Source organism: Salvelinus fontinalis, chromosome 19 (assembly GCF_029448725.1).
Source record: "Salvelinus fontinalis isolate EN_2023a chromosome 19, ASM2944872v1, whole genome shotgun sequence".
Classification (NCBI taxonomy): Eukaryota; Metazoa; Chordata; class Actinopteri; order Salmoniformes; family Salmonidae; genus Salvelinus; species Salvelinus fontinalis.
In genome coordinates this window covers 43,340,884-43,357,902 of record NC_074683.1, presented here as the reverse complement: position 1 = coordinate 43,357,902, position 17,019 = coordinate 43,340,884, and the positions used below count along the sequence as shown (strand labels likewise).

At 49.9% G+C, this 17,019-nt stretch overlaps 1 protein-coding gene across 3 annotated transcripts in view; it reads left to right on the top strand.

The window, feature by feature from the left end:
• Window positions 1–17,019, top strand: part of LOC129816780 (sentrin-specific protease 7-like) — a 29,907-nt gene that overhangs the window by 3,479 nt on the left and 9,409 nt on the right. The window contains exons 2-8 of one of the 3 annotated variants that reach the window (XM_055871667.1): window positions 767–909; window positions 1,047–1,118; window positions 1,852–1,967; window positions 2,553–2,795; window positions 2,932–2,996; window positions 3,772–3,920; window positions 4,060–4,459. In XM_055871667.1, the coding sequence (XP_055727642.1) occupies window positions 862–909; window positions 1,047–1,118; window positions 1,852–1,967; window positions 2,553–2,795; window positions 2,932–2,996; window positions 3,772–3,920; window positions 4,060–4,459 (1,093 nt within the window). In that variant the 5' untranslated portion in view covers window positions 767–861. Of the gene's footprint in view, window positions 1–766; window positions 925–1,046; window positions 1,119–1,851; window positions 1,968–2,552; window positions 2,796–2,931; window positions 2,997–3,771; window positions 3,921–4,059; window positions 4,460–17,019 lie in introns of all 3 variants that reach the window. The other 2 variants (XM_055871666.1, XM_055871668.1) reach the window with 2 other exon arrangements.

Here is a 17,019-nt window from a genome sequence, read left to right as displayed (position 1 = left end):
TCAATTGCACAATAAGGGCTATTTTTAAACAATTGTTGTAGGTGGTATTTTCAAAGTTGGTTATATTATATACAATTTGAAAGGTCATTTCATGACCTTTCAGATCCACTTGTCAAACAAAGTTTAAAATGTATCAGGGTTTCCATTTTAAAGCCATTTATACCTAACCTTCCAAAAATGTGTCTGATGGATAGCAATGAATCTAAGCTTTCAATGATATATGATTAAAGTGTATATGTGAGCAATAACTTTAAGAATACTGACATTGTTTTTCAACTGGTAAAACCGCTATGGTGAAAAGTGAATGGGATGGAGGGATGAAAGAAATCGTGATAACACAGAGAAAGCTGCCTTTGCAGCACTGCTGTCGCACAACTCTAGGGACATTAACCTTCAAGAAAATCACTGAGACATCGTCTTCCCAAGTGAGCCCGACCTGGCCCATGGACTATAGCATGCTAATGCAGTAAAATATATGCACCACACTGTGACCTGTCAAGATGCTGCTGTTCTTGTGGATTGAGAGATATAGAACATGTACCCATAATGAACCTGTAGTTGCTTACTAACTGCTATTGCAAGTTTATAAACAATACTTGAATTTGTCATGGCAAAAGCATTACACATTAAGTACAAACTAAAAATAATCACACTTGCACGCACCTGATACTGTATTTAACAACATACATCCCCAAGGTATGGGTGATTATGCACATTTAAACTGACAGATATGAAAGTGAATGTATACCATGTGTGTCTGCTGCAGATCTTTCTTGCTGCATCGCCATCGCTGCCTTGGTTGGTGACAGGAGGCTCTGGAGAAGGAGTGTCCATCAAGTCCTGAAGGACCATAGCTTGGTCATGATGGACCACAGGAGAGCTCTAACCATTTCACTGGCCGTTGACAAGGTGGATAACGCTCAAGTATGTCTGGCCTGCCTGGTTATATTCATTCATTGGGATTCCTAGTCTTTTTCTCAGTCGGTATGCAAGAAATATAATCAATAATAGTGAGCATAGTAACAGTACCCCTTTCTGCTTTTTAGATGGGAAGTCCACTCAAAATCCCTAAGACCCTCCTTTCTTCAGAGTTGGGATGTGGGAATGAAGAGTCACAGGTAGATGTTATTCTCTTTGGGTAACCTTTCTCTTAAGGCGTCCGCATGGTAAACATCTGAAACAGTTTGTGCATATATCATGACGACGTTTCTGTTCGTTTTGGTTTTCGGCAAGGGTTTTCTCGGTTGTTCGTGCACGCGGTATTTTTTTCTTGAGGCAAGCCGAAGTCTACGCCTTTTCGTCTGTGATTGGTCAACAGTAGGGATTCTTTAATGAAGTGTTTGTCGTCATTCAACGAGAGACAAATCGCTTTCATGTACATTTTGTCAGTTGAGAAAAACTGCACCAAACATCTTAGTTAGATGTAAAATTGTGCAACTAATATTTCAACAACAACAAAAAAATGAATGTCAGATGTCTTGAGTTATGTTAGATTAATTCAGACTTCTGAGGAAGTGTATACTGGCTACGGTACTATTGCAACTTTTCAATCAAAGGTCTTTTAAGGGAGAATGTGAGCACACTCATTCAGTTCGCCTAGCCTAAGTAGGGCACACTAAGTAGGGCTTATGGGGTCAAACATTTAGTAAGAAACACAATTATACCTGAAAGACCTTAGCTGACCCCAAAACTTTCTCACCTTCTGTCCCTCTCCTTCACACACACAACATTAAAATGCCTGAAAATAAATTAAACAACAGATTTGACCTTTAACCTTTTTCCCCAAGGTTTTAATATTGTGGTCAGGGCAGTGGGTCAGTAACTTTCCTCCTGCCTCCCTTTCTCCAACAGATTCATTGGTCCCAGATTGCTGGAGACAGAATCAAACTCCAAGATTCCCGTCAGCAGAATGGATCCATCTCTTTAGATCATGGCCAGGTGGCTTTAGCCCAAGCGGCAATGGACAGGTGAGGAGCAGCATTTATGGAGCCACAGATGGAAAGTTATGTTAGGAAGGAAGCATACATAGTCTGGTTAGATTGTTGTAGGTTCATAGATGATTTTACTCTATAACACGGTCACTTAGTAAGATACAGCCTTTGTCTTACTCTTATACTGCCAAAATATACATTTGAAGTCATGTTATTATCTGTGAACTAATTGGGAGCCTTTGCACGGTAAAGTAGAATTAAGCCACTTTGTCATTGGGTGCAGTTTTCCAAATGTTCCACAGAGGGGGCTCTTCCCCTAAGTATTATTCTCAAAGGTAGCTTACATGCTCCGTGTACACCAACATTACTGGTACCGTAGAGATATAGCTACAGCAGCAGTGCTTATCTTTACCACACAGACACACTGCCTGGTACTATCAACCCCATTCCACCTGTCTGCCCCTCCCCCTATAGCCTCACACAGTTTCCCTATTGGTTAACTAACATGTACATGGTCAGAATGGTTATCATATAAGCCGGAATGTCATATCAGGTCATGATGACACAGAATGGTCGTAGAGCTGTAAAGGTTCTGACTGGTTCCGTTCCTTCCTTCATCAGGCAGATCCAGTTGGTCCTCACGGACGTTTTAAAGACTGAACAGGGGCTGGCCTACCTGGACAAGAAAAGGCGTGGCCTGATGACTGGCAATGGAGAGAGAAAGAGAGAGTCGTGGGTGGGGAGTGGGCAGAGGAGGGTGTCTCAGAGCAGCAGAGAGGGGGGAGAGGATCGGAGAGATGATCCCCAATACAGAAAGAGACCCCATGACCACGACACACCCACTTCGACCCGCAAGGAGACGAGGTAATGCTGGGTTAAATGTTGCTGAATTTAGGATGCCAGTGGGCGATCGAGAGTTAAAACACAGAGTAAGTATACAGACAGTAGAATTTTGTTTGGGTGGCTTCTGACTTTCTTTCCTTCTTTCTCTCTTGTTTAGGTCACACCACAGAGGGGGTTCAGAGGAAGAAGAGATGAAAGAAGTGATAATAGGAGAGGAGAACGGTGAGGACCAGGGGCCTCATTTATAAAAATTGCGTACGCACAAAATATGCCCTGAAACATGTGTCTGCCAGTTTTCACTCAAAATTTGCAATTTAAAAAAAAACTGAACATGACGTGTGAATGTGCTTATCTTCCCGCAAACTTTAGACCATGAGTACGCACAGTTTCTAGTGGTTGAAGTATTGCATTACAAGAAGACAAAAGTAGTAGCCTTGTGCAAATGTGGAATATATGGCACTCTTATTTATAACAAAAAAACATGTAGCCTAGCTAAATATAATAACAAGATGCCAAATGTACAGTCTGTTTACGACAGGTTTGGTTTATAATGGGAAACATGCATGTATGTATGTATGGCGTGCGCCAAATTAATAATCACAATATTTTTCTGTGTGCGCAGTCTTTTCAGAAATGAGGCACCCAGATATTTAGTGTTACATTTATGCAACGTTTATAAAGATCACACACACATTCCTACTGTCTTGCCCCCCCCCCGAGGGTTCTCCTTATTGGAAAGGCTCTGCAGTATTCCTGGATTCAAGCCTGTTGTATATAAACAAACACTTTACTTTATAGAGCTGTAAAACAAAGACCTGCTGAATCTGCACCTTTCTTTTCCTCTCTTACACACACACACACATACATAGGCAACGTTGATTTAATTCTCTGTTACGGTCGTTTGTTTTTCCATATCTGCTGCCCTACTTTCTGGAGAGTAGGAACACGTTTATTGTATCTGGTGTGATAACTTTATCACTGTCCCTTTACTCTGCAGAGGGTAGTGTGTCAGGGAGGCGCAGGTCCGGGGTACCCCTAGAGGAGATGACCTTTACTGAGGGGGACAGGCACCAGAAAAAGCGTTACCCACAATCCACCAGGACCAGGAAGTCCAATTCAGGTTCAAGTGAATCCACACGCGCTGAGGTAGGATCTCTGGATAGAAGTTACCTTAATACTGACATTAAAGTTGTCTGACTTTAAGGCTAAAGCCAAAAACCTGAAAGCTAGAAACCATAGACAACCAGGCCCCAGCTTAACGCAACCTTTATCCCTCTGTTTCCAGAGGGAGAGATGTAGGAGGGAGTCTGGGCTCTACTGTAATGGACAGGTGAAGGATGGATGGATGAAGGATGGAGTGGTGGAGAGCTTGACCACAGACACCTCCAGGCGCTCCAGGGGGAGCGTGCTGCGCCTGTCCGGGGAGTCCAGAGGCGTGGGAGGACTGCTCCCAAAACGGCTCTGTCTGGAGGGGACAGGGGCCAGAGACACCAATGTAGCATCCATAGAGGTAGAGGTGGATCCCTCTGACTTTGACGGGACCTTGATGGTTGTCACTGTGGGGGAAGACGAGGAAGTTGTTAGCCCCTCTAACCCCAGCTGTGGAAAGGAGAGGAGAGGAACCCTGAGGCTGTGCCTGTCCTCCAGCCAGGATAGGTCAGCCAAACCCAGCCCTGCTGAACCCAGTGAGTATAGAGCACACTGTATGCTGCATACCTTCACTCCTGGTGTGTGTGCTTCTTTCTCCCCATCTCTCTTATTGAAACAAACATACAGAAATAAAGAAACACACAGGTTCCTCCCCCTCCTGGAGTGGTTACATTATAATGTAGTAACAACGTGCATGCCCTGCCCACCTGAGCATCTGTATACCTTATATTTCCTCTGTTTGAGGGATCAAATCCACTTGTCACTTAAATCTCACTCGATTATTTGCTTTCATTTTACCCCTGCGACTCTTTCATACTCTTGCTTGTGCCTTTTGTTAGCGTTACGACCACAGACATTTTTATAATGACCTGTCAGACACCCCGGCAATGGCTGAAATGAGCTCAATGGAATACATTGTCTTTCAGTTGCATCTCTAAGAACGATAAAGCTTCATCTGAGATTTAACGCTCCGTCTAGAAACTTATCCTGCTATTGACACATTTGTTGAATTATACAACAGTAATTAATGAGGCTAGACAGCGCAGGTAGGGAAGACAGAGCAGGTGGTGCAGGTAGGGAAGACTGAGCAGGTAGGGAAGACAGAGCAGGTGGGTGGAGGTAGGGAAGACGGAGCAGGTGGGTGCAGGTAGGGAAGACTGTGCAGGTAGGGAAGACTGTGCAGGTAGGGAAGACTGTGCAGGTAGGGAAGACTGTGCAGGTAGGGAAGACTGTGCAGGTAGGGAAGACTGTGCAGGTAGGGAAGACGGAGCAGGTAGGGAAGACTGAGCAGGTGGGTGCAGGTAGGGAAGACTGAGCAGGTGGGTGCAGGTAGGGAAGACAGAGCAGGTGGGTGCAGGTAGGGAAGACAGAGCAGGTGGGTGCAGGTAGGGAAGACAGAGCAGGTAGGGAAGACTGAGCAGGTGGGTGCAGGTAGGGAAGACGGAGCAGGTGGGTGCAGGTAGGGAAGACAGAGCAGGTGGGTGCAGGTAGGGAAGACAGGGCAGGTGGGTGCAGGCAGGGAAAACGGAGCAGGTGGGTGCAGGTAGGGAAGACTGAGCAGGTAGGGAAGACAGAGCAGGTGGGTGCAGGTAGGGAAGACAGAGCAGGTGGGTGCAGGTAGGGAAGACGGAGCAGGTAGGGAAGACGGAGCAGGTAGGGAAGACGGAACAGCACTAGCTGTGGCCTAGCTGTGGCCTACAACACTTTGCCATTGCTATGGTTACTGCCCCCCCTACATAGCACTAGCTGTGGCCTACAACACTTTGGCATTGCTATGGTTACTGCCCCCCCCAACATAGCACTAGCTGTGGCCTACAACACTTTGCCATTGCTATGGTTACTGCCCCCCCCCAACATAGCACTAGCTGTGGCCTACAACACTTTGCCATTGCTATGGTTACTGCCCCCCCCAACATAGCACTAGCTGTGGCCTACAACACTTTGGCATTGCTATGGTTACTGCCCCCCCAACATAGCCCTAGCTGTGGCTTACAACACTTTGCCATTGCTATGGTTACTGCCCCCCCCAACATAGCACTAGCTGTGGCCTACAACACCTTGCCATTGCTATGGTTACTGCCCCCCCAACATAGCACTAGCTGTGGCCTACAACACTTTGCCATTGCTATGGTTACTGCCCCCCCTACATAGCCCTAGCTGTGGCCTAAAACACTTTGGTATTGCTATGGTTACTGCCCCCCCAACATAGCACTAGCTGTGGCCTACAACACTTTGGCATTGCTATGGTTACTGCCCTCCCCAACATAATACTAGCTGTGGCCTACAACACTTTGCCATTGCTATGGTTACTGCCCCCCCTACATAGCACTAGCTGTGGCCTACAACACTTTGCCATTGCTATGGTTACTGCCCCCCCCAACATAGCACTAGCTGTGGCCTACAACACTTTGCCATTGCTATGGTTACTGCCCCCCCCAACATAGCACTAGCTGTGGCCTACAACACTTTGGCATTGCTATGGTTACTGCCCCCCCCAACATAGCACTAGCTGTGGCCTACAACACTTTGCCATTGCTATGGTTACTGCCCCCCCAACATAGCACTAGCTGTGGCCTACAACACTTTGGCATTGCTATGGTTACTGCCCCCCCTACATAGCCCTAGCTGTGGCCTACAACACCTTGCCATTGCTATGGTTACTGCCCCCCCAACATAGCACTAGCTTTGGCCTACAACACTTTGGCATTGCTATGGTTACTGCCCCCCCAACATAGCACTAGCTGTGGCCTACAACACTTTGCCATTGCTATGGTTACTGCCCCCCCTACATAGCCCTAGCTGTGGCCTACAACACTTTGGCATTGCTATGGTTACTGCCCCCCAACATAGCACTAGCTGTGGCCTACAACACTTTGCCATTGCTATGGTTACTGCCCCCCCAACATAGCCCTAGCTGTGGCTTACAACACTTTGCCATTGCTATGGTTACTGCCCCCCCCAACATAGCACTAGCTGTGGCCTACAACACCTTGCCATTGCTATGGTTACTGCCCCCCCAACATAGCACTAGCTGTGGCCTACAACACTTTGCCATTGCTATGGTTACTGCCCCCCCCTACATAGCCCTAGCTGTGGCCTACAACACTTTGGCATTGCTATGGTTACTGCCCCCCTACATAGCCCTAGCTGTGGCCTGCAACACTTTGCCATTGCTATGGTTACTGCCCCCCCAACATAGCACTAGCTGTGGCCTACAACACTTTGCCATTGCTATGGTTACTGCCCCCCTACATAGCCCTAGCTGTGGCCTACAACACTTTGCCATTGCTATGGTTACTGCCCCCCCAACATAGCACTAGCTGTGGCCTACAACACTTTGCCATTGCTATGGTTACTGCCCCCCCCAACATAGCACTAGCTGTGGCCTACAACACTTTGGCATTGCTATGGTTACTGCCCCCCCAACATAGCACTAGCTGTGGCCTACAACACTTTGGCATTGCTATGGTTACTGCCCCCCCAACATAGCCCTAGCTGTGGCTTACAACACTTTGCCATTGCTATGGTTACTGCCCCCCCAACATAGCACTAGCTGTGGCCTACAACACCTTGCCATTGCTATGGTTACTGCCCCCCCAACATAGCACTAGCTGTGGCCTACAACACTTTGCCATTGCTATGGTTACTGCCCCCCCAACATAGCACTAGCTGTGGCCTACAACACTTTGGCATTGCTATGGTTACTGCCCCCCCTACATAGCACTAGCTGTGGCCTACAACACTTTGCCATTGCTATGGTTACTGCCCCCCCCAACATAGCACTAGCTGTGGCCTACAACACTTTGCCATTGCTATGGTTACTGCCCCCCCCAACATAGCACTAGCTGTGGCCTACAACACTTTGGCATTGCTATGGTTACTGCCCCCCCCAACATAGCACTAGCTGTGGCCTACAACACTTTGCCATTGCTATGGTTACTGCCCCCCCAACATAGCACTAGCTGTGGCCTACAACACTTTGGCATTGCTATGGTTACTGCCCCCCCAACATAGCACTAGCTGTGGCCTACAACACTTTGGCATTGCTATGGTTACTGCCCCCCCTACATAGCCCTAGCTGTGGCCTACAACACCTTGCCATTGCTATGGTTACTGCCCCCCCAACATAGCACTAGCTTTGGCCTACAACACTTTGGCATTGCTATGGTTACTGCCCCCCCAACATAGCACTAGCTGTGGCCTACAACACTTTGCCATTGCTATGGTTACTGCCCCCCCTACATAGCCCTAGCTGTGGCCTACAACACTTTGCCATTGCTATGGTTACTGCCCCCCCTACATAGCCCTAGCTGTGGCCTACAACACTTTGGCATTGCTATGGTTACTGCCCCCCTACATAGCCCTAGCTGTGGCCTGCAACACTTTGCCATTGCTATGGTTACTGCCCCCCCAACATAGCACTAGCTGTGGCCTACAACACTTTGCCATTGCTATGGTTACTGCCCCCCTACATAGCCCTAGCTGTGGCCTACAACACTTTGCCATTGCTATGGTTACTGCCCCCCCAACATAGCACTAGCTGTGGCCTACAACACTTTGCCATTGCTATGGTTACTGCCCCCCCCAACATAGCACTAGCTGTGGCCTACAACACTTTGGCATTGCTATGGTTACTGCCCCCCCAACATAGCACTAGCTGTGGCCTACAACACTTTGGCATTGCTATGGTTACTGCCCCCCCAACATAGCCCTAGCTGTGGCTTACAACACTTTGCCATTGCTATGGTTACTGCCCCCCCAACATAGCACTAGCTGTGGCCTACAACACCTTGCCATTGCTATGGTTACTGCCCCCCCAACATAGCACTAGCTGTGGCCTACAACACTTTGCCATTGCTATGGTTACTGCCCCCCCTACATAGCCCTAGCTGTGGCCTACAACACTTTGGCATTGCTATGGTTACTGCCCCCCTACATAGCCCTAGCTGTGGCCTGCAACACTTTGCCATTGCTATGGTTACTGCCCCCCCAACATAGCACTAGCTGTGGCCTACAACACTTTGCCATTGCTATGGTTACTGCCCCCCCCAACATAGCACTAGCTGTGGCCTACAACACTTTGCCATTGCTATGGTTACTGCCCCCCCCAACATAGCACTAGCTGTGGCCTACAACACTTTGGCATTGCTATGGTTACTGCCCCCCCCAACATAGCACTAGCTGTGGCCTACAACACTTTGCCATTGCTATGGTTACTGCCCCCCCAACATAGCACTAGCTGTGGCCTACAATACTTTGGCATTGCTATGGTTACTGCCCCCCCTACATAGCCCTAGCTGTGGCCTACAACACCTTGCCATTGCTATGGTTACTGCCCCCCCAACATAGCACTAGCTTTGGCCTACAACACTTTGGCATTGCTATGGTTACTGCCCCCCCAACATAGCACTAGCTGTGGCCTACAACACTTTGCCATTGCTATGGTTACTGCCCCCCCTACATAGCCCTAGCTGTGGCCTACAACACTTTGGCATTGCTATGGTTACTGCCCCCCCAACATAGCACTAGCTGTGGCCTACAACACTTTGCCATTGCTATGGTTACTGCCCCCCCAACATAGCCCTAGCTGTGGCTTACAACACTTTGCCATTGCTATGGTTACTGCCCCCCCCAACATAGCACTAGCTGTGGCCTACAACACCTTGCCATTGCTATGGTTACTGCCCCCCCAACATAGCACTAGCTGTGGCCTACAACACTTTGCCATTGCTATGGTTACTGCCCCCCCTACATAGCCCTAGCTGTGGCCTACAACACTTTGGCATTGCTATGGTTACTGCCCCCCTACATAGCCCTAGCTGTGGCCTGCAACACTTTGCCATTGCTATGGTTACTGCCCCCCCAACATAGCACTAGCTGTGGCCTACAACACTTTGCCATTGCTATGGTTACTGCCCCCCCTACATAGCCCTAGCTGTGGCCTACAACACTTTGCCATTGCTATGGTTACTGCCCCCCCAACATAGCACTAGCTGTGGCCTACAACACTTTGGCATTGCTATGGTTACTGCCCCCCCCAACATAGCACTAGCTGTGGCCTACAACACTTTGGCATTGCTATGGTTACTGCCCCCCCAACATAGCACTAGCTGTGGCCTACAACACTTTGGCATTGCTATGGTTACTGCCCCCCCAACATAGCCCTAGCTGTGGCTTACAACACTTTGCCATTGCTATGGTTACTGCCCCCCCAACATAGCACTAGCTGTGGCCTACAACACCTTGCCATTGCTATGGTTACTGCCCCCCCAACATAGCACTAGCTGTGGCCTACAACACTTTGCCATTGCTATGGTTACTGCCCCCCCAACATAGCACTAGCTGTGGCCTACAACACTTTGGCATTGCTATGGTTACTGCCCCCCCCAACATAGCACTAGCTGTGGCCTACAACACTTTGCCATTGCTATGGTTACTGCCCCCCCAACATAGCACTAGCTGTGGCCTACAACACTTTGCCATTGCTATGGTTACTGCCCCCCCCAACATATCACTAGCTGTGGCCTACAACACTTTGGCATTGCTATGGTTACTGCCCCCCCAACATAGCACTAGCTATGGCCTACAACACTTTGCCATTGCTATGGTTACTGCCCCCCCTACATAGCACTAGCTGTGGCCTACAACACTTTGGCATTGCTATGGTTACTTCCCCCCCCCAACATAGCACTAGCTGTGGCCTACAACACTTTGGCATTGCTATGGTTACTGCCCCCCCCAACATAGCACTAGCTGTGGCCTACAACACTTTGGCATTGCTATGGTTACTGCCCCCCCAACGTAGCACTAGCTGTGGCCTACAACACTTTGCCATTGCTATGGTTACTGCCCCCCCTACATAGCACTAGCTGTGGCCTACAACACTTTGCCATTGCTATGGTTACTGCCCCCCCCAACATAGCACTAGCTGTGGCCTACAACACCTTGCCATTGCTATGGTTACTGCCCCCCCAACATAGCACTAGCTGTGGCCTACAACACTTTGCCATTGCTATGGTTACTGCCCCCCCTACATAGCCCTAGCTGTGGCCTACAACACTTTGGCATTGCTATGGTTACTGCCCCCCCCAACATAGCACTAGCTGTGGCCTACAACACTTTGGCATTGCTATGGTTACTGCCCCCCCTACATAGCACTAGCTGTGGCCTACAACACTTTGGCATTGCTATGGTTACTGCCCCCCCCAACATAGCACTAGCTGTGGCCTACAACACTTTGCCATTGCTATGGTTACTGCCCCCCCCAACATAGCACTAGCTGTGGCCTACAACACTTTGCCATTGCTATGGTTACTGCCCCCCCCAACATAGCACTAGCTGTGGCCTACAACACTTTGGCATTGCTATGGTTACTGCCCCCCCAACATAGCACTAGCTGTGGCCTACAACACTTTGGCATTGCTATGGTTACTGCCCCCCCTACATAGCACTAGCTGTGGCCTACAACACTTTGCCATTGCTATGGTTACTGCCCCCCCAACATAGCACTAGCTGTGGCCTACAACACCTTGCCATTGCTATGGTTACTGCCCCCCCAACATAGCACTAGCTGTGGCCTACAACACTTTGCCATTGCTATGGTTACTGCCCCCCCAACATAGCACTAGCTGTGGCCTACAACACTTTGGCATTGCTATGGTTACTGCCCCCCCCAACATAGCACTAGCTGTGGCCTACAACACTTTGCCATTGCTATGGTTACTGCCCCCCCAACATAGCACTAGCTGTGGCCTGCAACACTTTGCCATTGCTATGGTTACTGCCCCCCCCAACATAGCACTAGCTGTGGCCTACAACACTTTGGCATTGCTATGGTTACTGCCCCCCCAACATAGCACTAGCTATGGCCTACAACACTTTGCCATTGCTATGGTTACTGCCCCCCCTACATAGCACTAGCTGTGGCCTACAACACTTTGGCATTGCTATGGTTACTGCCCCCCCAACATAGCACTAGCTGTGGCCTACAACACTTTGGCATTGCTATGGTTACTGCCCCCCCAACATAGCACTAGCTGTGGCCTACAACACCTTGCCATTGCTATGGTTACTGCCCCCCCCAACATAGCACTAGCTGTGGCCTACAACACTTTGGCATTGCTATGGTTACTGACCCCCCAACATAGCACTAGCTGTGGCCTACAACACTTTGCCATTGCTATGGTTACTGCCCCCCCTACATAGCACTAGCTGTGGCCTACAACACTTTGGCATTGCTATGGTTACTGCCCCCCCAACGTAGCACTAGCTGTGGCCTACAACACTTTGGCATTGCTATGGTTACTGCCCCCCCAACGTAGCACTAGCTGTGGCCTACAACACTTTGCCATTGCTATGGTTACTGCCCCCCCTACATAGCACTAGCTGTGGCCTACAACACTTTGGCATTGCTATGGTTACTGCCCCCCCCAACATAGCACTAGCTGTGGCCTACAACACTTTGCCATTGCTATGGTTACTGCCCCCCCCCCCAACATAGCACTAGCTGTGGCCTACAACACTTTGCCATTGCTATGATTACTGCCCCCCCAACATAGCACTAGCTGTGGCCTACAACACTTTGCCATTGCTATGGTTACTGCCCCCCCTACATAGCACTAGCTGTGGCCTACAACACTTTGGCATTGCTATGGTTACTGCCCCCCCCAACATAGCACTAGCTGTGGCCTACAACACTTTGGCATTGCTATGGTTACTGCCCCCCCAACATAGCACTAGCTGTGGCCTACAACACTTTGCCATTGGCATTGCTATGGTTACTTCCCCCCCCAACATAGCACTAGCTGTGGCCTACAACACTTTGGCATTGCTATGGTTACTGCCCCCCCAACATAGCACTAGCTGTGGCCTACAACACTTTGGCATTGCTATGGTTACTGCCCCCCCAACATAGCACTAGCTGTGGCCTACAACACCTTGCCATTGCTATGGTTACTGCCCCCCCCAACATAGCACTAGCTGTGGCCTACAACACTTTGGCATTGCTATGGTTACTGACCCCCCCAACATAGCACTAGCTGTGGCCTACAACACTTTGCCATTGCTATGGTTACTGCCCCCCCCTACATAGCACTAGCTGTGGCCTACAACACTTTGGCATTGCTATGGTTACTGCCCCCCCAACGTAGCACTAGCTGTGGCCTACAACACTTTGCCATTGCTATGGTTACTGCCCCCCCTACATAGCACTAGCTGTGGCCTACAACACTTTGGCATTGCTATGGTTACTGCCCCCCCCAACATAGCACTAGCTGTGGCCTACAACACTTTGCCATTGCTATGGTTACTGCCCCCCCCCCAACATAGCACTAGCTGTGGCCTACAACACTTTGCCATTGCTATGATTACTGCCCCCCCAACATAGCACTAGCTGTGGCCTACAACACTTTGCCATTGCTATGGTTACTGCCCCCCCTACATAGCACTAGCTGTGGCCTACAACACTTTGGCATTGCTATGGTTACTGCCCCCCCCAACATAGCACTAGCTGTGGCCTACAACACTTTGGCATTGCTATGGTTACTGCCCCCCCAACATAGCACTAGCTGTGGCCTACAACACTTTGCCATTGGCATTGCTATGGTTACTCCCCCCCCCAACATAGCACTAGCTGTGGCCTACAACACTTTGCCATTGCTATGGTTACTGCCCCCCCCAACATAGCACTAGCTGTGGCCTACAACACCTTGCCATTGCTATGGTTACTGCCCCCCCAACATAGCACTAGCTGTGGCCTACAACACTTTGCCATTGCTATGGTTACTGCCCCCCCTACATAGCCCTAGCTGTGGCCTACAACACGTTGGCATTGCTATGGTTACTGCCCCCCCAACATAGCACTAGCTGTGGCCTACAACACTTTGGCATTGCTATGGTTACTGCCCCCCCCAACATAGCACTAGCTGTGGCCTACAACACTTTGCCATTGCTATGGTTACTGCCCCCCCTACATAGCACTAGCTGTGGCCTACAACACTTTGCCATTGCTATGGTTACTGCCCCCCCAACATAGCACTAGCTGTGGCCTACAACACTTTGGCATTGCTATGGTTACTGCCCCCCCCAACATAGCACTAGCTGTGGCCTACAACACTTTGCCATTGCTATGGTTACTGCCCCCCCAACATAGCACTAGCTGTGGCCTACAACACTTTGCCATTGCTATGGTTACTGCCCCCCCCAACATAGCACTAGCTGTGGCCTACAACACTTTGGCATTGCTATGGTTACTGCCCCCCCAACATAGCACTAGCTATGGCCTACAACACTTTGTCATTGCTATGGTTACTGCCCCCCCTACATAGCACTAGCTGTGGCCTACAACACTTTGGCATTGCTATGGTTACTTCCCCCCCCAACATAGCACTAGCTGTGGCCTACAACACTTTGGCATTGCTATGGTTACTGCCCCCCCCCAACATAGCACTAGCTGTGGCCTACAACACTTTGGCATTGCTATGGTTACTGCCCCCCCAACGTAGCACTAGCTGTGGCCTACAACACTTTGCCATTGCTATGGTTACTGCCCCCCCTACATAGCACTAGCTGTGGCCTACAACACTTTGGCATTGCTATGGTTACTGCCCCCCCCAACATAGCACTAGCTGTGGCCTACAACACTTTGCCATTGCTATGGTTACTGCCCCCCCCAACATAGCACTAGCTGTGGCCTACAACACTTTGCCATTGCTATGGTACTGCCCCCCCCCAACATAGCACTAGCTGTGGCCTTCAACACTTTGCCATTGCTATGGTTACTGCCCCCCTACATAGCCCTAGCTGTGGCCTGCAACACTTTGCCATTGCTATGGTTACTGCCCCCCCAACATAGCACTAGCTGTGGCCTACAACACTTTGGCATTGCTATGGTTACTGCCCCCCCAACATAGCACTAGCTGTGGCCTACAACACTTTGGCATTGCTATGGTTACTGCCCCCCAACATAGCACTAGCTGTGGCCTACAACACCTTGCCATTGCTATGGTTACTGCCCCCCCCAACATAGCACTAGCTGTGGCCTACAACACTTTGGCATTGCTATGGTTACTGCCCCCCCAACATAGCACTAGCTGTGGCCTACAACACTTTGCCATTGCTATGGTTACTGCCCCCCCTACATAGCACTAGCTGTGGCCTACAACACTTTGGCATTGCTATGGTTACTGCCCCCCCCCAACATAGCACTAGCTGTGGCCTACAACACTTTGCCATTGCTATGGTTACTGCCCCCCCCCCCCCCCCAACATAGCACTAGCTGTGGCCTACAACACTTTGCCATTGCTATGATTACTGCCCCCCCAACATAGCACTAGCTGTGGCCTACAACACTTTGCCATTGCTATGGTTACTGCCCCCCCTACATAGCACTAGCTGTGGCCTACAACACTTTGGCATTGCTATGGTTACTGCCCCCCCCCAACATAGCACTAGCTGTGGCCTACAACACTTTGGCATTGCTATGGTTACTGCCCCCCCAACATAGCACTAGCTGTGGCCTACAACACTTTGCCATTGGCATTGCTATGGTTACTTCCCCCCCCAACATAGCACTAGCTGTGGCCTACAACACTTTGCCATTGCTATGGTTACTGCCCCCCCCCAACATAGCACTAGCTGTGGCCTACAACACCTTGCCATTGCTATGGTTACTGCCCCCCCAACATAGCACTAGCTGTGGCCTACAACACTTTGCCATTGCTATGGTTACTGCCCCCCCTACATAGCACTAGCTGTGGCCTACAACACTTTGCCATTGCTATGGTTACTAGTTGTAGCTGTGGCCTACAACACTTTGGCATTGCTATGGTTACTGCCCCCCCCAACATAGCACTAGCTGTGGCCTACAACACTTTGGCATTGCTATGGTTACTGCCCCCCCAACGTAGCACTAGCTGTGGCCTACAACACTTTGCCATTGCTATGGTTACTGCCCCCCCTACATAGCACTAGCTGTGGCCTACAACACTTTGGCATTGCTATGGTTACTGCCCCCCCCAACATAGCACTAGCTGTGGCCTACAACACTTTGCCATTGCTATGGTTACTGCCCCCCCCAACATAGCACTAGCTGTGGCCTACAACACTTTGCCATTGCTATGCTTACTGCCCCCGCTACATAGCACTAGCTGTGGCCTACAACACTTTGGCATTGCTATGGTTACTGCCCCCCCCAACATAGCACTAGCTGTGGCCTACAACACTTTGCCATTGCTATGGTTACTGCCCCCCCTACATAGCACTAGCTGTGGCCTACAACACCTTGCCATTGCTATGGTTACTGCCCCCCCAACATAGCACTAGCTGTGGCCTACAACACTTTGCCATTGCTATGGTTACTGCCCCCCCTACATAGCACTAGCTGTGGCCTACAACACTTTGCCATTGCTATGGTTACTAGTTGTAGCTGTGGCCTACAACACTTTGGCATTGCTATGGTTACTGCCCCCCCCAACATAGCACTAGCTGTGGCCTACAACACTTTGCCATTGCTATGGTTACTGCCCCCCCCAACATAGCACTAGCTGTGGCCTACAACACTTTGCCATTGCTATGATTACTGCCCCCCCAACATAGCACTAGCTGTGGCCTACAACACTTTGCCATTGCTATGGTTACTGCCCCCCCTACATAGCACTAGCTGTGGCCTACAACACTTTGGCATTGCTATGGTTACTGCCCCCCCCAACATAGCACTAGCTGTGGCCTACAACACTTTGGCATTGCTATGGTTACTGCCCCCCCAACATAGCACTAGCTGTGGCCTACAACACTTTGCCATTGGCATTGCTATGGTTACTTCCCCCCCCAACATAGCACTAGCTGTGGCCTACAACACTTTGCCATTGCTATGGTTACTGCCCCCCCCAACATAGCACTAGCTGTGGCCTACAACACCTTGCCATTGCTATGGTTACTGCCCCCCCAACATAGCACTAGCTGTGGCCTACAACACTTTGGCATTGCTATGGTTACTGCCCCCCCCAACATAGCACTAGCTGTGGCCTACAACACTTTGCCATTGCTATGGTTACTGCCCCCCCTACATAGCACTAGCTGTGGCCTACAACACTTTGCC